Raw genomic sequence first — 26672 nt, 5'->3', positions numbered from 1 at the left:
TCTCTCCCTCTTTCCCCGTCTCTCTCTCTCTCCCAGCTCTCTCTCTCTCGTTCCCCACTCTCTCTCTAACTCTCTCTTTCCCCGTCTCCCTAACTCTCTCTTTCCCCGTCTCTCTCTCTCTCTCTCTTTCCCGGTCTCTCTAACTCTCTCTTTCCCCGTCTCTCTCTCTCTCATTCCAAGTCTCTCTCTCTCTCTTTCCCCGTCTCTCTCCCTCTTTCCCCGTCTCTCTCACTTTCCCAGTCTCTCTCTCTTTCCCCGTCTCTCTCTCTCTCTCCCTCTTTCCCCGTCTCTCTCTCTCCCTCTTCCCCCGTCTCTCTCTCCCCCTCTTTCCCCGTCCCTCTCTTTCCCCGTCGCTCTCTCTCCCTCTTTCCCCGTCGCTCTCTCTCCCTCTTTCCCCCGTCTCTCTCTCTCCCTCTTTCCCCGTCTCTCTCCCCCTCTTTCCCCGTCTCTCCCTCTCTTTCCCCGTCTCTCCCTCTTTCCCCGTCTCTCTCCCTCTCTTTCCCCGTCTCTCTCCCCCTCTCTTTCCCCCTATTTCCCCGTCTCTCTCCCTCTCTTTCCCCGTCTCTCTCCGTCTCTTTCCCCGTCTCTCTCCCTCTCTTTCCCCGTCTCTCTCCCTCTCTTTCCCCGTCTCTCTCCCTCTCTTTCCCCGTGTCTCTCTCCCTCTTTCCCCGTCTCTCTCCCTCTTTCCCCGTCTCTCTCCCTCTTTCCCCGTCTCTCTCTCTCTCCCAGCTCTCTCTCTCTCGTTCCCCACTCTCTCTCTCTCTCTCTTTCCCCGTCTCCCTAACTCTCTCTTTCCCCGTCTCTCTCTCTCTCTCTCTTTCCCGGTCTCTCTAACTCTCTCTTTCCCCGTCTCTCTCTCTCTCATTCCAAGTCTCTCTCTCTCTCTTTCCCCGTCTCTCTCCCTCTTTCCCCGTCTCTCTCACTTTCCCAGTCTCTCTCTCTCTCTCTCTTTCCCCGTCTCTCTCTCTCTCTCCCTCTTTCCCCGTCTCTCTCTCTCCCTCTTTCCCCGTCGCTCTCTCTCCCTTTTTCCCCGTCGCTCTCCCCCTCTTTCCCCGTCTCTCCCTCTTTCCCCGTCTCTCCCTCTCTTTCCCCGTCTCTCCCTCTCTTTCCCCGTCTCTCTCTCTCCCTCTTTCCCCGTCTCTCTCTCTTTCCCCGCTCTCTCTCTCTTTCCCCCGTCTCTCTCCCTCTCTTTCCCCGTCTCTCTCCCTCTCTTTCCCCGTCTCTCTCCCTCTCTTTCCCCGTCTCTCTCCCTCTCTTTCCCCGTCTCTCTCTCTCTCCCTGCTCTCTCTCCCTCTTTCCCGTCTCTCTCTCTCTCTTTCCCCGTCTCTCTCCCTCTTTCCCCGTCTCTCTCTCCCTCTTTCCCCGTCTCTCTCCCTTTTTCCACGTCTCTCCCCGTCTCTCCCTCTTTTCCCGTCTCTCTCCCCCTTTCCCCGTCTGTCTCCCCCTTTCCCCATCTCTCTCTCCCTCTTTCCCCGTCTCTCTCTCCCTCTTTCCCCGTCTCTCTCTCCCTCTTTCCCAGTCTCTCTCCCCCTCTTTCCCAGTCTCTCTCTCCCTCTTTCGCAGTCTCTCTCTCCCTCTTTCCCAGTCTCTCTCTCCCTCTTTCCCCGTCTCTCTCGCTCTTTCCCCGTCTCTCTACCTCTTTCCCCGTCTCTCTCCCTCTTCCCTGTCTCTCTCCCTCTTTCACCGTGTCTCTCTCTCTCCCAGCTCTCTCTCTCTCTTTCCCCACTCTCTCTCTCTTTCCCCACTCTCTCTCTCTCTCTTTCCCCATCTCCCCAACTCTCTCTTTCCCCGTCTCTCTCTCTTTCCCCGTCTCTCTTTCCCCGTCTCTCTAACTCTCTCTTTCCCCGTCTCTCTCTCTCTCTCTTTCCCTGTCTCTCTCTCTCTTTCCCCGTCTCTCTCTCTCTTTCCCCGTCTCTCTCTCTCTTTCCCCGTCTCTCTCGCTTTCCCAGTCTCTCTCTCTCTTTCCCCGTCTCTCTAACTCTCTCTTTCCCCGTCTCTCTAACTCTCTCTTTCCCCGTCTCTCTCTCTTTCCCCGTCTCTCTCTCCCTCTTTCCCCGTCTCTCTCTCTCCCTCTTTCCCCGTCTCTCTCTCTCCCTCTTTCCCCGTCTCTCTCCCTCTTTCCCCGTCTCTCTACCTCTTTCCCCGTCTCTCCCTCTTCCCTGTCTCTCTCCCTCTTTCCCCGTGTCTCTCTCTCTCCCAGCTCTCTCTCTCTCTCTTTCCCCACTCTCTCTCTCTCTCTTTCCCCACACTCTCTCTCTCTCACTTTCCCCGTCTCCCTAACTCTCTCTTTCCCTGTCTCTCTCTCTCTCTTTCCCCGTCTCTCTAACTCTCTCTTTCCCCGTCTCTCTAACTCTCTCTTTCCCCGTCTCTCTAACTCTCGCTTTCCCCGTCTCTCTCTTTCCCAGTCTCTCTCTCTCTACCTCTTTCCCCGTCTCTCTCTTTCCCCGTCTCTCTATTTCCCCGTCTCTCTCTTTCCCCGCCCCTCTCTTTCCCCGCCCCTCTCTTTCCCCGTCTCTCTCTTTCCCCGTCTCTCTCTCTCCCTCTTTCCCCGTCTCCCTCTTTCCCCGTCTCTCTCTCTCCGTCTTTCCCCGTCTCTCTCTCTCCCTCTTTCCCCGTCTCTCTCTCTCCCTCTTTCCCCGTCGCTTTCTCCCTCTTCCCCCGTCGCTCTCCCCCTCTTTCCCAGTCTCTCTCCCCCTCTTTCCCCGTCTCTCTCCCTCTTTCCCCGTCTCTCCCTCTTTCACCGTCTCTCTCCCTCTTTCCCCGTGTCTCTCTCTCTCCCAGCTCTCTCTCTCTCTCTTTCCACACTCTCTCTCTCTCTCTTTCCCCACTCTCTCTCTCTCCCACTCTCTCTCTTTCCCACTCTCTCTCTCTTTCCCCATCTCTCTAACTCTCTCTTTCCCCGTCTCTCTCTCTCCCCCCGTCTGTCTCTTTCCCAGTCTCTCTCTCTCCCTCTTTCCCCGTCTCTCTCTCCCCCTGTTTCCCCGTCTCTCTCTTTCCCCGTCTCTCTCCCTCTCTTTCTCCGTCTCTCTCCCTCTCTTTCCCCACTCTCTCTCTCTCTCTTTCCCCGTCTCTCTAACTCTCTCTTTCCCCGTCTCTCCAACTCTCTCTTTCCCCGTCTCTCCAACTCTCTCTTTCCCCGTCTCTCCAACTCTCTCTTTCCCCGTCTCTCCAACTCTCTCTTTCCCCGTCTCTCCAACTCTCTCTTTCCCCGTCTCTCCAACTCTCTCTTTCCCCGTCTCTCTCTCTCTCTCTCTTTCCCAGTCTCTCTCTCCCTCTTTCCCCGTCTCTCTCTCTCCCTCTTTCCCCGTCTCTCTCTCTCCCTCTTTCCCCGTCTCTCTCTCTCCCTCTTTCCCCGTCTCTCTCTCTCCCTCTTTCCCCGTCTCTCTCTCTCCCTCTTTCCCCGTATCTCTCTCTCCCTCTTTCCCCGTCTCTCTCTCTCTCTCTCTTTCCCAGTCTCTCTCTCTCTCTTTCCCCGTCTCTCTCTCCCTCTTTCCCCGTCTCTCTCTCTCCCTCTTTCCCCGTCTCTCTCTCTCCCTCTTTCCCCGTCTCTCTCTCTCCCTCTTTCCCCGTCTCTCTCTCTCCCTCTTTCCCCGTCTCTCTCTCTCCCTCTTTCCCCGTCTCTCTCTCCCCGTCTCTCTCTCCCTCTTTCCCCGTCTCTCTCTCCCTCTTTCCCCGTCTCTCCCCCTCTTTCCCCGTCTCTCCCCATCTCCCTCTCTTTCCCCGTCTCTCTCCCTCTCTTTCCCCGTCTCTCTCTCTTACCCAGTCTCTCTCTCTTTCCCTGTCTCTCTCTCTCCCTCTTTCCCAGTCTCTCTCTCTCCCTCTTTCCCGGTCTCTCTCTCTCCCTCTTTCCCCGTCTCTCTCACTCCCTCTTTCCCCCTCTCTCTCTCTCCCTCTTTCCCCGTCTCTCTCTCTCCCTCTTTCCCCGTCTCTCTCTCTCCCTCTTTCCCCGTCTCTCTCCCTCTTTCCCCATCTCTCCCTCTTTCACCGTCTCTCTCCCTCTTTCCCCGTGTCTCTCTCTCTCCCAGCTCTCTCTCTCTCTTTCCACACTCTCTCTCTCTCTCTTTCCCCACTCTCTCTCTCTCCCACTCTCTCTCTTTCCCACTCTCTCTCTCTTTCCCCATCTCTCTAACTCTCTCTTTCCCCGTCTCTCTCTCTCCCCCATCTGTCTCTTTCCCAGTCTCTCTCTCTCTCTTTCCCCGTCTCTCTCTCTCCCTCTTTCCCCGTCTCTCTCTCCCCCTGTTTCCCCGTCTCTCTCTTTCCCCGTCTCTCTCCCTCTCTTTCTCCGTCTCTCTCCCTCTCTTTCCCCACTCTCTCTCTCTCTCTTTCCCCGTCTCTCCAACTCTCTCTTTCCCCATCTCTCCAACTCTCTCTTTCCCCGTCTCTCCAACTCTCTCTTTCCCCGTCTCTCCAACTCTCTCTTTCCCCGTCTCTCCAACTCTCTCTTTCCCCGTCTCTCCAACTCTCTCTTTCCCCGTCTCTCTCTCTCTCTCTTTCCCAGTCTCTCTCTCTCTCTTTCCCCGTCTCTCTCTCCCTCTTTCCCCGTCTCTCTCTCTCCCTCTTTCCCCGTCTCTCTCTCTCCCTCTTTCCCCGTCTCTCTCTCCCCCTCTTTCCCCGTCTCTCTCTCTCCCTCTTTCCCCGTCTCTCTCTCTCCCTCTTTCCCCGTCTCTCTCTCTCTCTCTCTTTCCCAGTCTCTCTCTCTCTCTTTCCCCGTCTCTCTCTCCCTCTTTCCCCGTCTCTCTCTCTCCCCTCTTTCCCCGTCTCTCTCTCTCCCTCTTTCCCCGTCTCTCTCTCTCCCTCTTTCCCCGTCTCTCTCTCTCCCCTCTTTCCCCGTCTCTCTCTCTCCCTCTTTCCCCGTCTCTCTCTCCCCGTCTCTCTCTCCCTCTTTCCCCGTCTCTCTCTCCCTCTTTCCCCGTCTCTCCTCCTCTTTCCCCGTCTCTCCCCATCTCCCTCTCTTTCCCCGTCTCTCTCCCTCTCTTTCCCAGTCTCTCTCTCTTTCCCAGTCTCTCTCTCTCCCTCTTTCCCAGTCTCTCTCTCTCCCTCTTTCCCAGTCTCTCTCTCTCCCTCTTTCCCCGTCTCTCTCACTCCCTCTTTCCCCCTCTCTCTCTCTCCCTCTTTCCCCGTCTCTCTCTCTCCCTCTTTCCCCGTCTCTCTCTCTCCCTCTTTCCCCGTCTCTCTCCCTCTCCTTCCCCGTCTCTCTCCCTCTCCTTCCCCGTCTCTCTCTTTCACCGTCTCTCTCTCTCTCTCTTTCCCCGTCTCTCTCTCTCTTTCCCGGACTCTCTCTCTCTTTCCCCGACTCTCTCTCTCTTTCCCCGACTCTCTCTCTCTTTCCCCGACTCTCTCTCTCTTTCCCCCGACTCTCTCTCTCTTTCCCCCGACTCTCTCTCTCTTTCCCCCCGACTCTCTCTCTCTTTCCCCGACTCTCTCTCTCTTTCCCCGACTCTCTCTCTCTTTCCCCGACTCTCTCTCTCTTTCCCCGACTCTCTCTCTCTTTCCCCAACTCTCGCTTTATTTCCCCTGACTCTCTCTCTCTCTCTCTCTCTCTCTCTCTATTTCAGCCTCTCTCTCAATTCCCCCACTCTCTCAATTTCCCCCTCTCTCTCAATTTCCCCCTCTCTCTCTCTCTCTCTCAATTTACCCCCTCTCTCTCGCCCCCTTACCACTCTCTCTCTCACTCCCCCCCTCTCCCCTGGTGCACGCTGCTGACCTCGGCGAGGGACACGATAACTCCCGTAGGAACAGGGTATAAAGCCGCGCGCTAGAAGGAGCAGACAGGAATATTGGAGGAGTATCTCACAGTTCTTCTCTACCAGGGCAGGGGCTAAACGGCCCATACAGGCTGACGCTTCGATGTGAAAATAAACATGGGGGGACCAGGGATGTCTTTCCTCCTCGAAGAGCAGAGCAGACCTGTTTAAATAAAGAGCTGGTGCCTCTCGGTCCGATTGTGACAGACGTTTTCAATAAAGGTAGAGGACGACCATACTTTGGTCAGCGCTGCTAGACGAACAAAGGGAGCGAGGGCTAACCTACTGTATGCAGGCCCTGGAGTCAGTGGTCACATCCCAAATGGCACCCTATCCCCTATATAGTGCACTACTTTTGACCAGAGCACTATGGGTCTCCCCTTGGACCCATTAGTAAGGCACTATAGGGAATAGGGTGCCATTTGGGATGCAGACAGCGTGTAATAAATCCTTCCTTCAGCCATCGTAGTGCTACGTGTTTATACCCTGACAGAGAGAGAGAGAGAGAGACAGAGTAAACCTGGACCAGTCACTTCCGTCATCTGGGAGCCCTCCTCCCACACACTACGGCTGTGTTTCAAATGGCACCCTAATCCCTATATGATGCACTACTTTTGACTAGGCCCTGGTCAACAGTATAGGAAATAACAGTGTCGTTTGGGATGCAGAGCAAACCTGCCCCATCCCACAGTACACTCGTCCTCATAGTCTTACGTCTGCCTACAATATGAGCACTTCTCATCCACCATCCACTCTGTTCCCTCTTTCTATTCCTCTCTTCTCCTCGCCTATTTTGTTCCTCAACCTTCTTCCTCTTCTTCCTCCCATTCTCCTTCATCTCCGTCTCCAGAGAGAAACGCTGATCTTTCAACCCTGTTCGGGTATCATTAAAAACAGTGTACCAAGGATGCGTCCCAAACGGCACCCCCATAGGGATCTGGTTCAAAGCAGTGCAGCAGAAAGGGAATAGGGTGCCATTTGGGATAGACGTTAAGACTACATCGATAATGCAGCTATGGGGTGCAGGAGTGCCAAAATACACGCCGCATAACACATTCCCTTTGCTCTTTCTATCGCGGAAGGGGACGAGGGACAAACGTTCAACACTATGGGAGAAAAAAAATCCCAGAACAACGCTGTAAATAATTCAACATTAGCCTAGGATAGCAGAGACAGACATTCTATTTGTGTCGCTGTCGTCACATCCATCGCCAGCTACAGATCTGAACTCTCGCTCTCGTCGTGCCGCCGCGAGCGTACAATGTGGCTCTTGAAACGTTCACTCCAGTCAGTTCAGCGTAATGAAATGATCCGGAACAGTTTGCTGTTATTCTGGCAGAGTCATTCAGTTCATTTGTTTTTAATCACAGAGAGAGACGACGCCGCCGACCCAAATAGCACTCTATTCCCTAGATACTTTCCGATATACCCTCCCGGCCCTGGCCAAAAGTAGTGCACTATAAAGGGAATAGGGTGCGATTGCGGACGCAGGCCCTTCTCACAGCGGCACTATCGCTCTCCACGAGCCAAAACTCTGCCTTATTGGCAAGGCCTGAAGGTTGGCTGACACAGTACTTTAGAAGGAAAAAAACCACACCCCAAACTCCCCTTCTGTGGCCAGAGAGTCATCCTCAGCCAGTACAGGCTGCTTCACTCCCCTGCTGCTGCCACCAGCAAGTTGTGGGGATGATATCATAACACTCCTTTAAACTATGGTGAGGCTCTGCAAGGCCATGTTTAAAGGGACATTTCACTCAAAAATGATATTGTGTCAGATGTTTTCAGACCTCAAAAGTAGTCAGAATGACACCTATATGCCTATTTCCCATGATGACGGTGCACTCATTTGGGGTGGAGACATACAGTAGCTGGATCTACGCAACCGATTGCCGTGGGTCGTGGTTTCATCTTGACATTAGAGGTCTGAAAACATCTGACACATTTTTTATTTGAACGTGCAATGTCCCTTTAACGCCAAGGGGTCCACTACTTCTCGGGGTCACGGGGCCTTCTTTCCACAGCCATAGGGACGCTGGGATATCCTGGTGGTGTGGAGCTGGTTGAAAAGGGGAAGGAAGAGGCTGAGGCAGTGGAACAGTTGGTTGGGAACAATCAACACTCACTCACCTTCCTGGTGACCGCTGGGTCCAGATAACCCCTCAGCTTCTGGATGTATGTGTGAGGTGGGTTCTTCACTTGGAATCGTTCCTGGGAGAGAGAAAGAGGAGAGCGAGAGAGCGAGAGAAGAGAGCAAGAGGAGAGAGAGGAGAGAGAGCGAGAGAAGAGAGTAAGAGGAGAGAGAGGAGAAAGAGGAGAGCGAGAGAGCGAGAGAAGAGAGCAAGAGGAGAGAGAGGAGAGAGAGGAGAGAGAGCGAGAGAAGAGAGTAAGAGGAGAGAGAGGAGAGAGAAAGAGGAGAGCGAGAGAGCGAGAGAAGAGAGCAAGACGAGAGAGAGCGAGAGAGAGGAGAGAGAGCGAGAGAAAGTGAGAGAAGAGAGCGAGAGAAGAGAGCGAGAGAAGAGAGCGAGAGAGCGCGAGAGAGAGAAGAGAGAGCGCGAGAGAAGAGAGCAAGAGGAGAGAGAGCGAGAGAGAGGGGAGAGAGCGAGAGAGAGGAGAGTGAGAGAGGAAAGCGAGAGAAGAGAGCGAGAAGAGAGCGAGAGAGCGAGAGAGAGAGAAAGAAAGAGGAGAGCGAGAGAGGAGAGCGAGAGAGGAGTAGAAAGAGAACACACAAGACACATTCGAATACTTTACTTTTTGTTCAGCAACGGTTACGAGCCTAGCTACTTTGCTCAAGCCTGCGGACTAAGAAACATTGCGGTTGTTTTGTAACGGCACTAGCATCAAAGGCCATCAGATCATCACTCACAGGGACTCCCAAAATCAGACTCCTTTTGGATTCCCCCGTCTTAATGTGAAGCCAGCTGGTGGTGGATACAATAACAGCTGATCTTGAGATGGACACCCCTCTTTATATTATCGAATCACGCAAAAGCCCCATTATGAATCACTATTATCCATCCTGTCAATGTAAATCATAGGGCTTTGTTGTGTTGTGAGAGGCTGGAGAGCTGGGAAGCAGTCTGTTTGAATGAGTCTGAGTCCCAGACGGCACCCTATTCCCTATATGGTGTACTACAATCCCCAGAAAGTGCACTATATAGGGAATAGGGTGTCATTTCGGGCAGGCCCTATGTCTGATTGACTCTCCACTCGCACTGGAATGGACGTGACCAATATGCCTCAGCGTGCTGTTAGCTACCACCCTGGCAGAGGTAGTCTGATGGACTCTGGTCAAAAGTAGTGCACCATATATGGAATAGGGTGCCATTCGGGACAAAAAAAGTGGCCAGTCCAGAAGGGTGATTAACTAATCCACACAGCTCCTGTTCCCACACAATAGCTTTGTGTCTATGCTGTATTTATGTACTGCGGTGGTTCATCTGTGCCTACTAAGAGCTCAGAAGGCAGGCTGGCTACCCCCGGCTGCACTGACCGACTGGGAGTAGGCAGCCCCCCCCCCCCCTCCCCCACGGTGCTCCAGAGCTCACTACATGTCGCTAGGCAACCCAGGTCAGACATGCAGGGACGCAGACAGAGTGGTTTTTATGTTTCGGGGCGAGCGGTTTGATCATCCCATTGCTGGCTGTGTGATGATGGCGATGGCCTCGGCCGTCACATCAATGCGTGAGTGAGTGCCTCTCAGTCCCAAATGGCACCCTATTCCCTTTATACTGCACTACTTTTGACACGGGCCCATAGGGTCACCCACAGGGCTCTGATCAAAAGTAGTGCAAGATATGGGGTGTTATTTAGGCCTCAAACATGGAAACCATTGTTGGTGTCAGACAGGCTGCATATGTTGCTGATAGAAAAGGACAGGGAAATGAATATATGTGGCGGGCCTATAGAGTAGAGGAAGTATATGAGATTCATAGGGGCACATATAAAAGAGAGTTCCTGCATGGTCTAGGACAGCTATACAAGTGATCTGAGAGAGGATATAGGAAGGGTAGTGGTCTGGATTCGATCTAGACTGTTGTAGAATCCCTCCTCCTCTCCTCTGCACCTGCAGCAAGGGGGCTGAGTAAGACAGGGGAGGGGGAGACTGGGAAGGTAGGGGTTAAGGGAGCTGGGAGAGTAGGAAGTGGGAGACTGGGAGGGTAGGGGTTAAGGGAGCTCGGAGAGTAGGAAGTGGGAGACTGGGAGGGTAGGGGTTAAAGGAGCTGGGAGAGTAGGAAGTGGGAGACTGGGAGGGTAGGGGTTAAGGGAGCTCGGGGAGTAGGAAGTGGGAGACTGGGAGGGTAGGGGTTAAGGAAGCTGGGAGAGTAGGAAGTGGGAGACTGGGAAGGTGGGGGTTAAAGGAGCTGGGAGAGTAGGAAGTGGGAGACTGGGAAGGTAGGGGTTAAGGGAGCTCGGGGAGTAGGAAGTGGGAGACTGGGAGGGTAGGGGTTAAGGGAGCTGGGAGAGTAGGAAGTGGGAGACTGGGAAGGTGGGGGTTAAAGGAGCTGGGAGAGTAGGAAGTGGGAGACTGGGAAGGTAGGGGTTAAAGGAGCTGGGAGAGTAGGAAGTGGGAGACTGGGAAGGTGGGGGTTAAAGGAGCTGGGAGAGTAGGAAGTGGGAGACTGGGAAGGTGGGGGTTAAAGGAGGGAGAGTAGGAAGTGGGAGACTGGGAGGGTAGGGGTTAAGGGAGCTGGGAGAGTAGGAAGTGGTGGACTGGGAGGGTAGGGGTTAAGGGAGCTGGGAGAGTAGGAAGTGGTGGACTGGGAGGGTAGGGGTTAAGGGAGCTGGGAGAGTAGGAAGTGGTGGACTGGGAAGGTAGGGGTTAAAGGAGCTGGGAGAGTAGGAAGTGGGAGACTGGGAAGGTGGGGGTTAAAGGAGCTGGGAGAGTAGGAAGTGGGAGACTGGGAAGGTAGGGGTTAAAGGAGCTGGGAGAGTAGGAAGTGGTGGACTGGGAAGGTGGGGGTTAAAGGAGCTGGGAGAGTAGGAAGTGGGAGACTGGGAGGGTAGGGGTTAAAGGAGGGAGAGTAGGAAGTGGGAGACTGGGAGGGTAGGGGTTAAGGGAGCTGGGAGAGTAGGAAGTGGGAGACTGGGAAGGTGGGGGTTAAAGGAGCTGGGAGAGTAGGAAGTGGGAGACTGGGAAGGTAGGGGTTAAAGGAGCTGGGAGAGTAGGAAGTGGGAGACTGGGAAGGTAGGGGTTAAAGGAGCTGGGAGAGTAGGAAGTGGGAGACTGGGAAGGTGGGGGTTAAAGGAGCTGGGAGAGTAGGAAGTGGGAGACTGGGAAGGTGGGGGTTAAAGGAGCTGGGAGAGTAGGAAGTGGGAGACTGGGAAGGTGGGGGTTAAAGGAGCTGGGAGAGTAGGAAGTGGGAGACTGGGAGGGTAGGGGTTAAAGGAGGGAGAGTAGGAAGTGGGAGACTGGGAGGGTAGGGGTTAAGGGAGCTGGGAGAGTAGGAAGTGGTGGACTGGGAAGGTGGGGGTTAAAAGAGCTGGGAGAGTAGGAAGTGGGAGACTGGGAAGGTAGGGGTTAAAGGAGCTGGGAGAGTAGGAAGTGGGAGACTGGGAGGGTAGGGGTTAAGGAAGCTGGGAGAGTAGGAAGTGGGAGACTGGGAGGGTAGGGGTTAAAGGGCACTGTGCCAGGAGCTTATGTAATATCCTGTGTGTGGAGGGAAAGAGGAGCTATACGCCGCCAGATAAAGAGGAGTGAATTCCTGGTAATTACAACCGAGCCGCCGTTGTAAAGCCCTGAGTTAAAGACATGCTCCGGTACTTTGGCGACTAAGAAACCTTCCGCTTTAGGCTGGATGTGTCAATGTGTAGTTCATTCATGCATAATCTTTGAGCAGAATTACTGTCATACCTCAATTAGCCACAAATCCCAAGTGCGAAAGCGACTGAGTTCGTGGGGGGAAATGTAGGGAAATTTACACGGCACAGCTTCACGTGGGCCAGCCCGCTAGCATTTAGATTTCTTGCCTCAGTCTCTTGCATTTGAGTGACAGCTAGAAAGAGGCCTGCTCAGCACTATCAAATGAGGTTGCAGGGCTGGCCCAACGGCTCACTGGACGCAGCAGAGAGAGAGAGCAATGACGTGGTGCAGATATCTGCACATATGTGACTTACTACAACATATTTGGGGACCACTTTTGGATTGTGAGGGCTACTTCCAGACGTACTGGCTAAAAAGTATACAAAAGTACCAGAGAATCTCTTTAAAATCCCAGGCAGCGCGCTTCTCCCCCATTCTCAGAAACAGCACTGCAGTGTGGATGAGAGGGACAGGAAAAGGAAGAGGAGAAGGAGATGAGAGAAACTTCTCCCATTTCAAAGGGACAGAGAGGAATCACTGAACATGCACCATACTGGGCCGTCAGGCAGCTGATCGAGCAAATCGTTACAACTCCTCTATGAATGGGGAAAGCAGATGTCTCTCTCCTGTGTTGCAGGAGGAACAAGTCGAGAGACACTTTGCTTCAAGGGCTTTCCCAATCTAAAGGCTGAGGATGAAGCACCGTGAATAACTGGGTCATTCCACGAGTCCCACCCGTTATATAAAATACGGAACGGTTCCATATTTCACTGAAAGAATAAATGTTTTGTGTTTGAAATGATAGGTCAGTAATATGGTCAAATCCGGAAACTGAGGCTCGTATTTCTGTGTGTTTATTATATTATAATTAAGTCTATGATTTGATAGAGCAGTCTGACTGAGCGGTGGTAGGCAGTAGCAGGCTCGTAAACATTCATTCAAACAGCACTTTCCTGCGTTTGCCAGCAGCTCTTCATAATGCTTCAAGCATTGCGCTGTTTATGACTTCAAGCCTATCAACTCCCGAGATTAGGCTGGCAATACTATAGTGCCTATAAGAACATACAATAGTCAAAGGTATATTAAATACAAATGGTATAGAGAGAAATATTCATATAATTCCTAAAATAACTCAACCTAAAAATTCTTAACTGGGATTATTGAAGACTCATATTAAAAGTAACCACCAGCTTTCATATGGTCTCATGTTCTGAGCAAGGAACTCAACTTTTTTACATGGCACATATTGCATTTTTACTTTCTTCTCCAACACGTTGTTTTTGTATTATTTAAACCAAATTTTACTTGTTTCACTATTTGTTTGAGACTAAATTGATTTTATTTATGTATTATATTAAGTTAAAATAAAAGTTCAGTATTGTTGCAATTGTCATTATTACAAATATATATATATATATATATATATATATAGAAATTGTCCGATTAATCGGAATCGGCTTTTTTTGGTCCTCCAATAATCGGTATCGGTATCCGCGTTGAAAAATCATAATCGGTCGACCTCTATTACAAAGCTCATGTTCAACTTAATGAAAAACAAATGTTCCTATGAAAAAGTTCAATAAGGGCCTCCTGAGTGATGCAGTGGTCTAAGGCACTGCATCACACACTAGCGAGTCCTGTGATGGGCCGGGCGCAGTGCACGCTGACACCGTGTCCAGGTGCATGGTGTGTCCTCCGACACAATGGTGCGGCTGGCTTCCGGGTTAAGTTGGCATTGTGTCAAAAAGCAGTGCGGCTTGGTTGGGTTGTGTTTCGGAGGACGCACGGCTCTCGACCTTCGACTCTCCCGAGTCCGTACGGGAGTTGCCGCGATGAGACAAGACCGTAACTACCAATAGGATACCACGAAATTGGGGAGAAAACAGGGTAAAAAAAATAAATGGTACAAATATCAAAAGGTACTCTTTTTGTGAAATGACCCATCTCTCAAAAACATTGCTGTACCAACATTCCATCCACATAGCATTGACAAACAGAAAAGCCATGCTCTATGTCCCAAATGGCACTCTCTTGTTTATTTAGTTTGTTACTTAAGACCAAGGCCCATAGGTCTCTGGTCAAAAGCAGTCCACTATATAGGGAATAGGGTGCCATTTGGGACGAACCCATGATGTAGATGAGAGAGGTCTACTGAGGGACAGAGTAAGGCTCGTTAGGTGATTACAGTCTCTGATGAGGATAATTGGACATTGATGAATTCAGCATGTTCTTCATGCAGGCCTCCTTCGAATCATCTCCTCACATTGTTTTTGTTGTGAGAGCATCTTTAATATTTGATCGATCTCCTTAATTTCCCTCCAAGAATTGAATAATTCAACCCCTCTGAATATTTTTTCAGGATAAATATTGTTAAAAGCTAATGTACTCATCAGCCTTATTTCTCTGGTTACCCCTACGAACATCGCAGTTGCCATGATTATACATCGAGAAACTCGGTGTAGCTATACTGTGACATGGAAAAGCATATTATTCAAGGCTTTAACATGGGTTCGTTATTTTGATGGCAAACATGAAAACCCAGGAGTCAATTTTTTTTTTTAGATAACATGATCCAACTTTGTTTGCACAAACAGTAAAGAAAATATTGGATCCCGGCGTATCACATCTCACGCAAAAACATTCCCAGGACAGATTTACACCAGTCGATCCCTACACCACTACTTGATCAATCTTTGTTTAGAAGGAGAAGTGTCATTCTGACGCTGTGTCCCAAAAAGCACCTTATAGTATTCCCTATATAGATGAGAAGAAAAAAAAGTTTGACCAGAACCCTATGGTTCCGTGGTCAAAAGTAGTGCACTAAATTGGGAATAGGGTTGCATTGAGAAATGCCAGACCCCCTCACATATCACTTGGTGTATGACAGTGACAGAAACATTGGCTCAAGCCAGATACAAAAAGGTTACAAAAAAATGTAATGACCAGGCAGAAAATTGCAAATTCTTCCCAGTGTCGCACTCCAGCTTCATTGTGTTCAGGGTGGCTTCGTATCAATGGTATCCTCAGCCTGAGCGGGTGCTTGGCGGTCCCTCTCTCACTCTCCTCTTTTCCCTCTGCTCAGGTAAGCAGAAAACACACTGGCAGAAGGGCCGAGCGCTCAGTCTGCTGAACACAACACCTATGTCGCAAATGGCACCCTATACTGTTTAGAGTGCACTACTTTTGACCCGGTTCCAAAATGGGCTCTGGTCTAAAGTAGTGCACTATATAGGAAACATGGTGATACATGGGATGCAGCCACAGAGTGCCCTCGCCATTGGTTGGACTTGTGAGTCACTGACACACCGGACATGAGATCCCAAACTAGGAGTTTGTGAACAGATTATTGATAGAGCAACATCCCACCTGGTCACAGATGAGCTCCCACTTCTTCTCGTTGTCATACTGCCGCAGTAGTCTCGCTTTGTCTGGAGGAAGGTTCATCGAATTCTGAAAGAGAATCAGGGAAAACATCACCACTAGACACTTTCACACAGGTGCCAATAATAACATGTAAAACAATGACGAAACGTCGACCCGAACTGTCAGAAGACAACACAGACAAAGCGGGAGGGAAATGTAAACTGGATGGTTCCCAAATGGCACCCTATTCCCTGTATAGTGCACTACTTTTCACCAGAGCCCAATGGTTAAAAGTAGGGCACTATTTGGAGAATAGATTGCCGTTTGCGACGCAGCTTTAATAACTGTTCCGTCATCGTGAGGGAGACTGTGATGGCTTGTGACATATAGAGGTTAAGGAGTAGCAGGGTGAGGAGAGAACTATCTCCTAATGAGTCTGACTCTGTGGGCTGTGTCTAGGGGGGATGAACTAACCCCTTTCTGAAGTCTGTATACAGGGGATGTGTGTGTGTGTCAGTGTGTCATCCATGGGATTGCACTACTGTATAATATAACCCGTCTGTAGCGCTTGGAGCCATGTCTCTCTCTCTCTCTGAGACGAACGTCCCTTCATCATAATAAGCACCATCAAGTACAATCACTCAGCGCCATTTAATCCCTCAGGGATCCCCAGGCACAACACCATGCGTGTGTGGGTTTTGTGTGTGTGTGTGTGTGTGTGTGTGTGTGTGCAAGCGTGTCATCATTCTATGCGATTGCACTTCTGGATCCACACAAGAACACAACACTGACAGAGTAAGATAGGGGAGGAAGGCTGTGAGGGAGAGCATAGATTACAAGGCCTAGTCTCCCCGGTGCTACGTATCCTCACTAAGGAAATCCAAACTTCTTCCTGCCTTGAGATATGATTGTCTCACATATACCGTATGCAATCTTAAGAGTTATTGTAGCGAAACCACTCCGTAAAACAAACTGTAAACATCCAACCAAACGGTTTAGCCAGAAAATACAACTTTCGATTCCATTTTCTTTGGTAAATGGGAACTGGAAACAAAAAGCTGCTTTGTTATGGATAGGATTTGAAAGTGACATGCAGCAGGAAGTGATGTGCTGTATTAGCGGCCTGCTATCCATGTCCATGCATTGGTTCAATTCATGACACTCTATGCTGTGTTACTGCTTGAATTGCAGATTGTCCCTGCTACATGTAGCCCATTGTCCCTCTTCCCAAGAAGAGGTAACCTGTCTAAATGACTATCGCCCCATAGCACTCACATCTGTTGCCATGAAATGCGTTGAAAAGGCTGGTCATGGATCACCTTGGACCCACTCCAATTCGCACACTCCGCAATGCTCTTTCACCACTGCGACAAAAGGAACACCTACACGAGAATGCTGTTCATTGACTACAGCGCAACGTTCAACGCCATAGTGCCCTCCAACGTCATCACTAAGCTAAGGACCCTGGGACTGAACACCTCCCTCTGCAACTGGATCCTGGACTTCCTGAAGGGACACCCCCAAAGGGATGAGGGGAGGTAACACATCTGCCACGCTGATCCTCAACACGGGGGCCCCTCAGGGGTGCGTGCTTAGTCCCCTCCTGTACTCCCTGTTCACCCACGACTGCGTGGCACTCACGATTTCAACACCATCAATAAGTTTGCAGATGACACGACTGTGGTAGGCCTGATCACCGACGACGATGAGCCAGCCTAATGGGAGGTGTGGTGTGGTGCCAGGAAAACAACCTCTCGATCAACGTCAGCAAGACAAAGGAGCTGATCGTGGACTACAGAAAACGGAAGGCCGAGCACGCCCCCATTCACGTCACCAAGGCTGTAGTGGAGAGAGTCAAGAACTTCAAGTTCCTCTGTGTCCACATCACTAAGGATCTATCATGGTCCAAACACACAAACACAGTCGTGGAGAGGGCACGAAAACGCCTCTTCCCCATCAGGAGGGGATTTGGCATCCTCAAAAAGTGCTACAGCTGCACCATTGAGAGCATCTTGACTGGCTGCATCACCGCTTGGTATGGCAACTCCTCAGCATTTGACACAAGGCCCTACAGTGGCCCAGTACATCACTGGTTCCGAGCTCCATGCCATCCAGGACCTTGCTACCAGCCGGTGTCAGAGGAAGGCCCTACAAATTGTCAAAGACTCCAGCCACCCAAGTCATAGACTGTTCTCTCTGCTACCACACATCAAGCAGTACCGATGCACCAAGTCTGCAACCAACAGGTTATACCCCCAAGCCATTAGACTGCTAAATAGTTTGTTAATTAGCTAACCAAATAGCTACCCTAACTATCTGCCTTGACTAGGGCTGTAACAGTACACATATTCGTACCGAACTGTTTGGTACAGGAAACGATGTTCGGTTTGCACTGTGAAAATATCTTCAAATAAAAACACCAGGCATTTAGGCTAGGCTGCGTTGTATTATTTTATCCTTATTTTACCAGGTAAGTTGACTGAGAACACATTCTCATTTAGCAACGACCTGGGGAATAGTTACAGGGGAGAGGAGGGGGGATGAATGAGCCAATTGTAAGCTGGGGATGATTAGGTGACCTTGATGGTATAAGGGACAGATTGTTTTATTTTATTTAACCAGGTAGGCCAGTTGAGAACAAGTTCTCATTTACAACTGGGATCTGGCCAAGATAAAGCTAAGCAGTGCGACAAAAACAACACAGAGTTACACATGGGATAAACAAACGTACAGTCAATAACACAATAGAGAAATCTATGTACAGTGTGTGCAAATGTTAGGGAGGTTAGGGAGGTAAGGCAATAAATAGGCCATAATGGTGAAATAATTACAATTTAGCATTAACACTGGAGTGATAGAAGTGCAGATGATGATGTGCAACTAGAGATACTGGGGTGTAAAAGACCAACAAAAAAACAAACAATATGGGGATGAGGTAGTGAGGTGTGCTATTTACAGATGGGCTGTGTACAGGTACAGTGATCGGTAAGCTGCTCTGACAACTGATGCTTAAAGTTGGTGAGGGAGATATAAGTCTCCAGCTTCAGTGATTTTTGCAATTTGTTCCAGTCATTGGCAGCAGAGAACTGGAAGGAAAGGCGGCCAAAGGAGGTGTTGGCTTTGGGGATGACCAGTGAAATATATGTGCTACAGGTGGGTGTTGCTATGGTGACCAGTGAGCTGAGCTTTACCTAGTAAAGACTTATGGAAGACCTGGAGCCAGTGGGTTTGGGAATTAAGCCAACACACCGGGGGATAACACCCCTACTCTTACGATAAGTGCCATGGGATCTTTAATTTCCCATCCGAAAGACGGCACCCTACACAGGGCAATGTCACCAATCACTGCCCTGGGTGCCTCCTACTGGCCCTCTCACACCACTTCCAGCAGCATCTGGTCTCCCATCCAGGACTAACCCTGCTTAGCTTCAGAAGCAAGCCAGCAGTGGAATGCAGGGTGGTATGCCATTGCCTCGTGAGTAAATCTGAGCTGAAAACATATCGTAGGATATTCCGTTAAAACTTCAGCCTATGCGCCCGTTGTAGTCAAGATTCTAATATTAACTGGCAAATTTTTAAAGTATCCTTTTGTGAGGGGCAGCCGGGAACTCTGTAGATGGTGAGTGGTGGGCTCGATAAAACCAGAATTGTGGGATCCTCAATCATTGTTTAAAACTCCAGTTTGGGTACATTTTGGCTTCACAGTCGTTTACAACTGCGAGGAACAGAGAGTTGTGGATAAAACGTTAATCATATGTTCTCCACTGCCCAACCAGAATAGCCCAGAGTGGTGCACGTAGCTCGTTGTCGGCCAGTCACAAGTCATCAAAGCGCCACTACAGTCATAAAGTCTTCAATGGAAAAATGGAATTGAAATGCTGGAATTAAAAGTTAAATGAGAAGTATACTGTACAACGACCAAGAGCCAACAGGCTCTTGTGCTGTTATTTGTAACTGTAGAACAGGAAGAAAGCGCATGCAGACTCAATTAGCCTGAATAGCTAGCTAATTTAGCTAGCTGGCTATCTAAGCCAATTAGCTTCTCTCAGGTTTGAAGCAGTGAATACAGCTACTAAATAATCTTATTGGATGATAAATAACCGAGCTATGACAAGCTCGAAGTTAGCATTCTAGCGTGAGTTGGCTTGTTATGGTTGGCTGCTGTCTCTGTCGCTCCCTACCTCCTCCTTGCTCCTGTTTGTCTCGCTCACAGTAACACAAGGCAAGGCCCCTCCCGCGCCTGCTCTCCCTCACGCCGTGTCATCTCCGGTTAATAAAGTAGCTTACAAACGGACTCTTCTACTGCTTCCCTCACTCGGATCCGACCATGTTGATATATTGAAAAAAATGTATTTATGCATATTTGTCCAGGTGGGAAAGCTCCAGGTCCATTTCGGGAACAACTTCTTGAGAGGCCCGGTATAAATCACAACAGACAAAGCCAGAAACATTGTGAATGGCGTCACAGAAACTGGACTTGGGTCACAAATAGGGTGCCTTTTTAATTTTGGCGTATTTAGCCAAATAAAAAAAATTAACTAGAGTACCTGTTGGCATTTCATTTTTGTCCGCTGTACCGTAACCGAACCCCTGCGCGTCGACTCGATACCGCTACCCCTTGTATGTAGCCAAATTATCAGTACTCATTGTTAATCTATTATTACGTGTTTCACTTTTCTAGAAGTTTCTCTCTGCATTGTTGGGTAGGGCCCAACAATTGACTGTTAGTCCACACCTGTTGTTTACGAAGCCCTTTCTTTTTCGGGTTCGCTTATCCTACTTAATCAACATCTGTAATATGTAATGTCCCCCTGAAGACTGTGGTTGTCTCGTTTTGGCCCCAACCCTGACTGTACCCCACCCATAAGTGCATTAGGAAATATTGAAACAATTAGCTGGTGCTTAATCGCCACCACACACCCAAATTCATTGCCTATCCTAGCGCACACTCACTGACAGAAAACACACCCTATTGAACCATAACCTTCGTTATTACTCGGAAAACAACTAAAGGTGTTAGGCTAAAACATGAAGCAATTCTTCAGATGAGAAACGCAGATTATAAACAAGAACCTAGATATTCCGCATTTGTGTGATTGTCATTGTGCGAAGGTATGTCATGAAATACAACCCAGGGCTGTGGTCCATTCTGTTACTATGACCGTTGAATACCATGTCTCTGTTATAAACACAGACTACTAGCGGTGCAGGGAGAATGTTTTCCACTGCTTAAGGAAGGAAAAAATGTGGCCACTTTACAGTCTAGTGCAGATTTGTTTTTTATTACTCTGATTCAATCGTCAGGATCATCTATCAATGTGTGTTCAGCACTGGGACTAGCTAGTCTATGGTTTTCCGCCACTGAATTTTCCAGAGCCACACGGTGAGGACAGCTAATGGAAGACAGATGGGGGATATCCTGCAACTCAAATCAAATCCAATCGTATCGGCCATATGTGCCGAATGCAACAGAATGCAACTTCACAGTGAAATGCTTACTTATGAGCCCATTCCCAATAATGCAGTTTTAAAAAAAGACACATATTTGCTCAATAAATAGGAAATAGTAATACAATAAAAACAATAACGAGGCTGTTCTAATGTCCAGAAGCTCTTTTCAGTTATAGGAAACGATGGCGAAAACATGTAAAAAAATAAATAATAATAATAATTACGGTCAGAGCCAAAAAAATACACAAAATAGCACGTAAAACGGCCGCCATTCCCTCCGGCGCCATGTGTCGTTTTCCATGACCGAGTGATACCAGGAAACAGCCGGAGATGACCCCATGTCTCACATCTGTGTCTATGCAATGTGTGTTGGAAGGGCCTGACCTAGACAGAGCTGGCATCAGGGTTAGGAAGGAAAGGAATAACATGCCAAGTGTTGCCCGGTAAAAAAAAAAGAAGCCAAATCTGATTCTCTCATTCAAAAGCGATAAAAAGGATATCGACCAGTGTTTCTCACAATTCCCAAAATGCATAAAACCTGATCAAAATGCATACTCCGAGATCAATCCGCCACGCGGCCTCAACTTTACTTTAGGGAACAAGGAACAGTACCTGTTGCATTTAGGGAACAATAGCAGTACTTGCTGCATTTAGAACTTGTCTATCATCAACTGATTTCAGCCATTGTATGGCTTTAGATTGACTGCATTGTTTGATTGGCACATTGGCATTAAATTTGAAAAATGTATGTTACCATTCTTCTGAAACTGCCTAGCTAGCAAACAAACATACAGTGCAGATCAATTATTCAAATTCATTGTTTTACACAATATCTTGTCACAGCACTGGCAAACCATGGTTGACCAACTCCCTGACCAAAATGGCTGACCTCGATCCCGTCTCTAAGAAGATCCAAGTACATTCTAGTATTCTTAAATCGCTAATTCTATGGGTCAGCCTTTTCGGTCAGGAAGTTGGTCATGGTTGGTCATGGTTTGCCAGTGCAGTGATAAGATAGTGTTAAATAATGCCTTTCAGGAATGTATCTGCATTGAATGTTAGCTAGCTGAGAAGAAACTCAAGCCCGTGGGTGGATCTCTACGACATTGTCTCATGGTGACGGATGCTGTTGGGGGAAAAGGCCATGTGAAGATCCATGTCTGATTCAGCACACCGAGCCTACACAACACAAGAAGCACTCATGCTCGTAATAGCACTGAACTGCCATGCACTCTCTCCCCCCACCGTAGGAAACAGAAAATTACATTCGTATTCAAGAGCGGCTCGGAAACATGCAAGCCTGCTGACTGGAGGGAATTGGAGTTTCCCCGAGTTCCATCGACTGGTCTGGCTAGGATCCAGACTCCTAACATCGCTAGCTAGTAGCTACCCCCTTCCGGTCCCTAAAAGAGAACAATACATTTGAGCAGCCAGTCACAATAGAGTGACATAAAATCACAAGCCGTGGGCAGCGTATTATATCCACCGAGCCACTGAAACGCAACCCATATTAATCAATTGGATGACATGCTCAAAATAAGGGAGGCGAAACCATTAATGAAAGTTAATTCCTCCTGCCTGCTGCCTTGTTATACTTGGAGCCCAGCAGTAGCCCTTGGCTCCGAGACATATGGGTCTGTGGCAGTGTCACTGACGTAGGTACTGTTAAATGTGCAGTCCTGAGCGCTGCCTGCTGGCTGCTCCCTCGGCCCCTGTGGGCTAGCTTTCCTGTGTTCCAACTCAAGCAGAGGCCACTTCTAGCACGTTTAATGTTCCGGCCTCTGAAATGAGTTCAGGTTTCCCTCGCCGGAGGCGACGGAAGTGTGTGTGTATGAATGGGGCGGCGTCATTGACTGACGTGTAGGTGTATGGCAACTCCTCTCAGAGTTCAGAAACATGCCTCGTTGGAGGTCAAACCAAATCAAGAATCCAAGAAATCAGGCATGAGCTGACTTGTGGAGATCAGCCTGTAATAGCCCTGCTACAGTATGTTATGTAAGGTTTAAAGGCCTAGCTGTCGAGATGGCAACAACATCAATGGTTGTTTTGTGAACTGTGGGCTACGCCTATGTACTAGTTTGATGTAGGCCTAGACATCTACTGATAAAGCATAGAATAAACTTTTATGTGAACTTTACAGTCAAAATTAAATATGCCCAACAGGGATGTCACTGCAGTGCCATATTTAATTGGCTCCCAGTGGTCTTGAAAAAGCCCATCGCTGTGTACACAATCCCTGTGTACAAAAGGCTGCATTAAACAAATAAAAAATAGCCTTGAACAAACTTGTTTTAAATAAAACAGAGATGGCTAAATCAATCAATTCAGCAGAATGAAAAATACGTGTCATCTCTTGGCCTGTACGCCGTAAACAATGCTGGTCTTCCTCTTCAGTTTCTGGAAAGGTCTAACATTTTCACTAATCCTTACACAGTGCCTTCAGAAAGTATGTATGTATTAAAAACAAAAAAGGTCTGAAGACTTATTTTTAATACAATTGCAAAAAAAATCTAAAAACCTGTTTTCTCTTTGTCATCATTTGTGTGTAGATTGATGAGGGCAATTTTTATTTCAATCAATTTTAGAATAAGGCTGAATAATTTCTGAATGCACTGTATACACTGGAGTTGCTTACCAAGACGACACTGACTGTTCCTGAGTGGCCTAGTTACAGTTTTGACTTAAATCGGCTTAAAAATCTATGGCAAGACTTGAAAATGTCTGTCTAGCAATGATCATCTACCAACTTGACAGAGCTTGAATGTTTTATATTAAATATTGTACAATCCAGGTGTGCAAAGCTCTTAGAGACTTACCCAGAAAGCATTGCAGTTGTAATCACTGCCAAAGGTGATTCTAACATGTATTGACTCAGGGAGTTGAATACTTATCTAATCAAGACACAATATATTAGTGTTTTATTTTTCATATACATTTTGTTTTTTACACGTTAGACTTTTTCTTCCACTTTGAAATTACAGTATTTTGTATAGATAGTTGACAAGAAATTACAATTAAATCCATTTTAATCCCACTTTGTAACACAACAAAATGTGGAAAAAGTACATTCCTGAATGTGGCACATAAAACACACTACGTGGACAACCTTCGTGAAATATTCATCCTCGTGTATTGCGGAGACGAGCCGTCCGACCGCTGTGAACGAGGACCTCCATTGACTAACAACAACATTACCTTTAAATAAACTCCAGCCTCCCATTACGTGAGTCATACTGGCCAGGCAGACAGATGGACAGCACTTGACTCAACCCCTCCACCTCTACCCACCATCTCCCTGGGAGATCCAAAGAAAAATGGCTTCACATAGCTAGTCAAAAAAACACTTATTTTTTGCTTCATTTGCTGTCGTCACAGACCAGCAGAGACCCCTCCCCAAACATGGGCTACCCTTGGACCTTGAGATAGGATACATCAATTAGCATAGGCCTAATTTCTTTGCTTGGTAGAGGAAGTCAATAGCCTAAAACCTCAAGCTTGTATACGGTGAAAAAGTATTCAATGGGGCTTTGGACAAAAGCACTACGGCCTATGCCACCGCAAACACATTTTTGCCAACTTCTGACATACAGTAGGCCATGTGATTAGGCTATTAAAAGAACCAACTTGGGAACTCTGATCACCACCGTTCTGAGCACACTGGTGAATCATAGGAAAATGGCTGAGGCCAATAATAATCTTGACGGTGTCTGTTTATTTCTGACAGCATTCATCCTTCATGCGGACAGTGACCCGTGATCTATCACCATCTGCCCACCAGCTTAAGAGTTCTGCAAACCAGAACATGTCCTACAGTAGCATATTTAGCCGAGTTTACTTTACTTTTGCAGGATTCGGAAAATACAAAATAGTGTCTGCAATGCAGCATCTCTCCCCCGCCCACATCCTCTCAGATCTTTTAGGAGCCTTTGATTGATACGACCCAGGGGACTGTCTAGCTACAATGAGGGAGTAGAGCATGCCCCTCCCTTCCGCCCCCGCAACCTGTCACTGATCCAGCCAGGACCTGTCAGATGAGCGTGTGGGCCCCCCTACCCCTCTATACAGTCCAGCTGCCATCAACTGCAAGCAATGGTGTCAGGAGGATCCAGGGAGGCTGTAGTATAGCTGCTGTACAGAACAGAATGGGAGAGTGTACTGGAGGCTTTGCTGATCTGCATGGTCTGGTGAGATGGCTGGGCTCTTTGCGCGGCTGTTGCACATACACACACACAGGACTGAATCTGTGACTGGATGAGTGGGCTCCTCTTCAGCCAGCCAGCCAGGCCTCTCCGCTTGGCTTTTTCACATTACTGTATTTCCTCAGCTTTTCCTGAGCTGCGTATCCAGTCTGGCTTTCTCCAAGCCAGGACCAACATTAGATGGCTTTCCCAGGAGAGGCTAAGGCAAAGTGGGTTGGATCAGACCAGACAGCGAGGGGGAATAAAACCAAAAGAGAGGAGAATGATAATGACACGAGGACTGCAAATCAAATTGCCTTCTGTGGCATAAATATTACTATTCAAAGCAACTTTTATTCCCCCCACGCTCCTCTATCTGCACTATCTTTGTTGTATTTTTGACTTTGCAGTCTGCAGGCCGCAACATGCACTTTGACGTTGTAAAAAAAGATATCTGGTAATAACAAGTCATTGTATAACACTAATCTAAGAGTTGCTCAATGTTCAGGAAATTACTGTGTGCGCCATGTTTGTCAGCAGCATACCACCCTGCATACCACTGCTGGCTTGCTTCTGAAGCTAAGCAGGGTTGGTCCTGGTCAGTTCCTGGATGAGAGACCAGATGCTGCTGGATGTGATGTTGGAGGGCCAGTAGGGGGCACTCTTTCCTGGTCTAAAGAAAACATCCCAATGCCCCAGGGCAGTGATTGGGGACATTGCCCTGTGTAGGGTGCCGTCTTTCGGATGGGACATTAAACGGGTGTCCTGACTCTCTGAGGTCATAAAAGATCCCATGGCACTTATCGTAAGAGTAGGGGTGTTAACCCTGGTGTCCTGGCTAAATTCCCAATCTGGCCCTCAAACCATCACGGTCACCTAATAATCCCCAGTTTACAAATTGGCTCATTCATCCCCCTCCTCTCCCCTGTAACTATTCCCCAGGTCATTGCTGAAAATGAGAACGTGTTCTCAGTCAACTTACCTGGTAAAATAACAGATAAATAAAACATAAAATGTTCTCTCACAGTCAGATCCACTTGGTTGCAGCAGCTGGGTTATAAATGTGCATGACAGCCAGAGCCAGCCATCAGGCAGCACTTTGCTGTCCCTCCACATTGGCCCTCCCTCCACTAACCCAGACTGTGTGTGTCCTGGCCACGCACAGCCAAGCATCCTCCCCTCATTAGCACAGTGTGGATCCATAATCCTCCAGTCGGAATTATGTTGTGGCACAGGTGTCCCTCGTCTGTCCTCAGATTAGCCGTGTAATCCTGGGGACCCCCCTGCCCGGCCCCTGGCTTAACCCACCATCATGACAGGCTATTGTTTTTGTTTGGAGAGCTGTTCACAGGAATGTGTCCTATGCCAAACAAAAGTAGAGACATTTGCTGCAAGTCTCCCTTATCATAACACTGTAATGTTTAATATGATACTTGGTTGCTTAATGTTTTTCCACAGACTTAAAAAAATATTTGAGCTCATAATTATTCGTATTACTTTTTATTTTATTTAACCAGGCAAGTCAGTTAAGAACAAATTCTTACTTACAATGACGGCCTACCCCGGCCTTACCCAGACGATGCTGGGCCAATTGTGCACCGCAGTATGGGACTCCCATTCAAGGCCGGTTGTGATACAGCCTGGAATCGAACCAGGGTCTGTAGTGACGCCTATAGCACTAAGATGCAGTGCCTTAGACTGCCGTGCCACTCGGGAGTCCCTAAAGGCCAATAGTCTCCTTTGTTTTAGTAATTGAATCCCCGTCTAGTACAGAAGTGTAAAACAACTCTTTCTACTTCCCAATATGGTTGCCCAGTCCATGCTCCCAGGTGAATAGGTGTCTGCCAGGGTGCAAATACCATTGCCAATGAGCCTTGCACAATTCTAATACATTACATAAACTGCTTCAATCATGGATAGAGTGACTGAGTGTCCTTGCTTGAAAAAGGAATTGCATGTTGAACATACTGGAATACCAGACACTAGGGATGTGACAAATGGAACATTTTGATTAACGTTTACACTTCCATTTTTTTTAGGGGGGGTTCCATTAAAACGGTCAGCCACCAGGTAGACAGTCAGAACCGTGCACTAGGCCTATCTAAAGCTGTATCTCACAAAAGGAATAGTGTATCT

The 26672-nt window shown here is 48.5% G+C and overlaps 1 protein-coding gene across 5 annotated transcripts in view; it reads right to left on the bottom strand.

The window, feature by feature from the left end:
• The window catches only part of LOC135547155 (formin-like protein 2), a 135385-nt gene that overhangs the window by 76935 nt on the left and 31778 nt on the right, over nt 1-26672 (bottom strand). For all 5 annotated transcript variants that reach the window (XR_010456674.1, XM_064975874.1, XM_064975871.1 and 2 more), the window contains exons 2-3: nt 14911-14994; nt 7872-7952 (exon numbers count right to left, since the gene is read on the bottom strand). Coding sequence is in view for 4 of the 5 variants with exons in the window: in XM_064975874.1 (XP_064831946.1) it covers nt 7872-7952; nt 14911-14994 (165 nt within the window). In the remaining variant the exon portion in view is untranslated. The remainder of the gene's footprint in view (nt 1-7871; nt 7953-14910; nt 14995-26672) is intronic.

This window comes from Oncorhynchus masou, chromosome 10, assembly GCF_036934945.1.
Source record: "Oncorhynchus masou masou isolate Uvic2021 chromosome 10, UVic_Omas_1.1, whole genome shotgun sequence".
Taxonomy (NCBI): Eukaryota; Metazoa; Chordata; class Actinopteri; order Salmoniformes; family Salmonidae; genus Oncorhynchus; species Oncorhynchus masou.
This window is presented reverse-complemented; position numbering and strand designations above follow the sequence as displayed.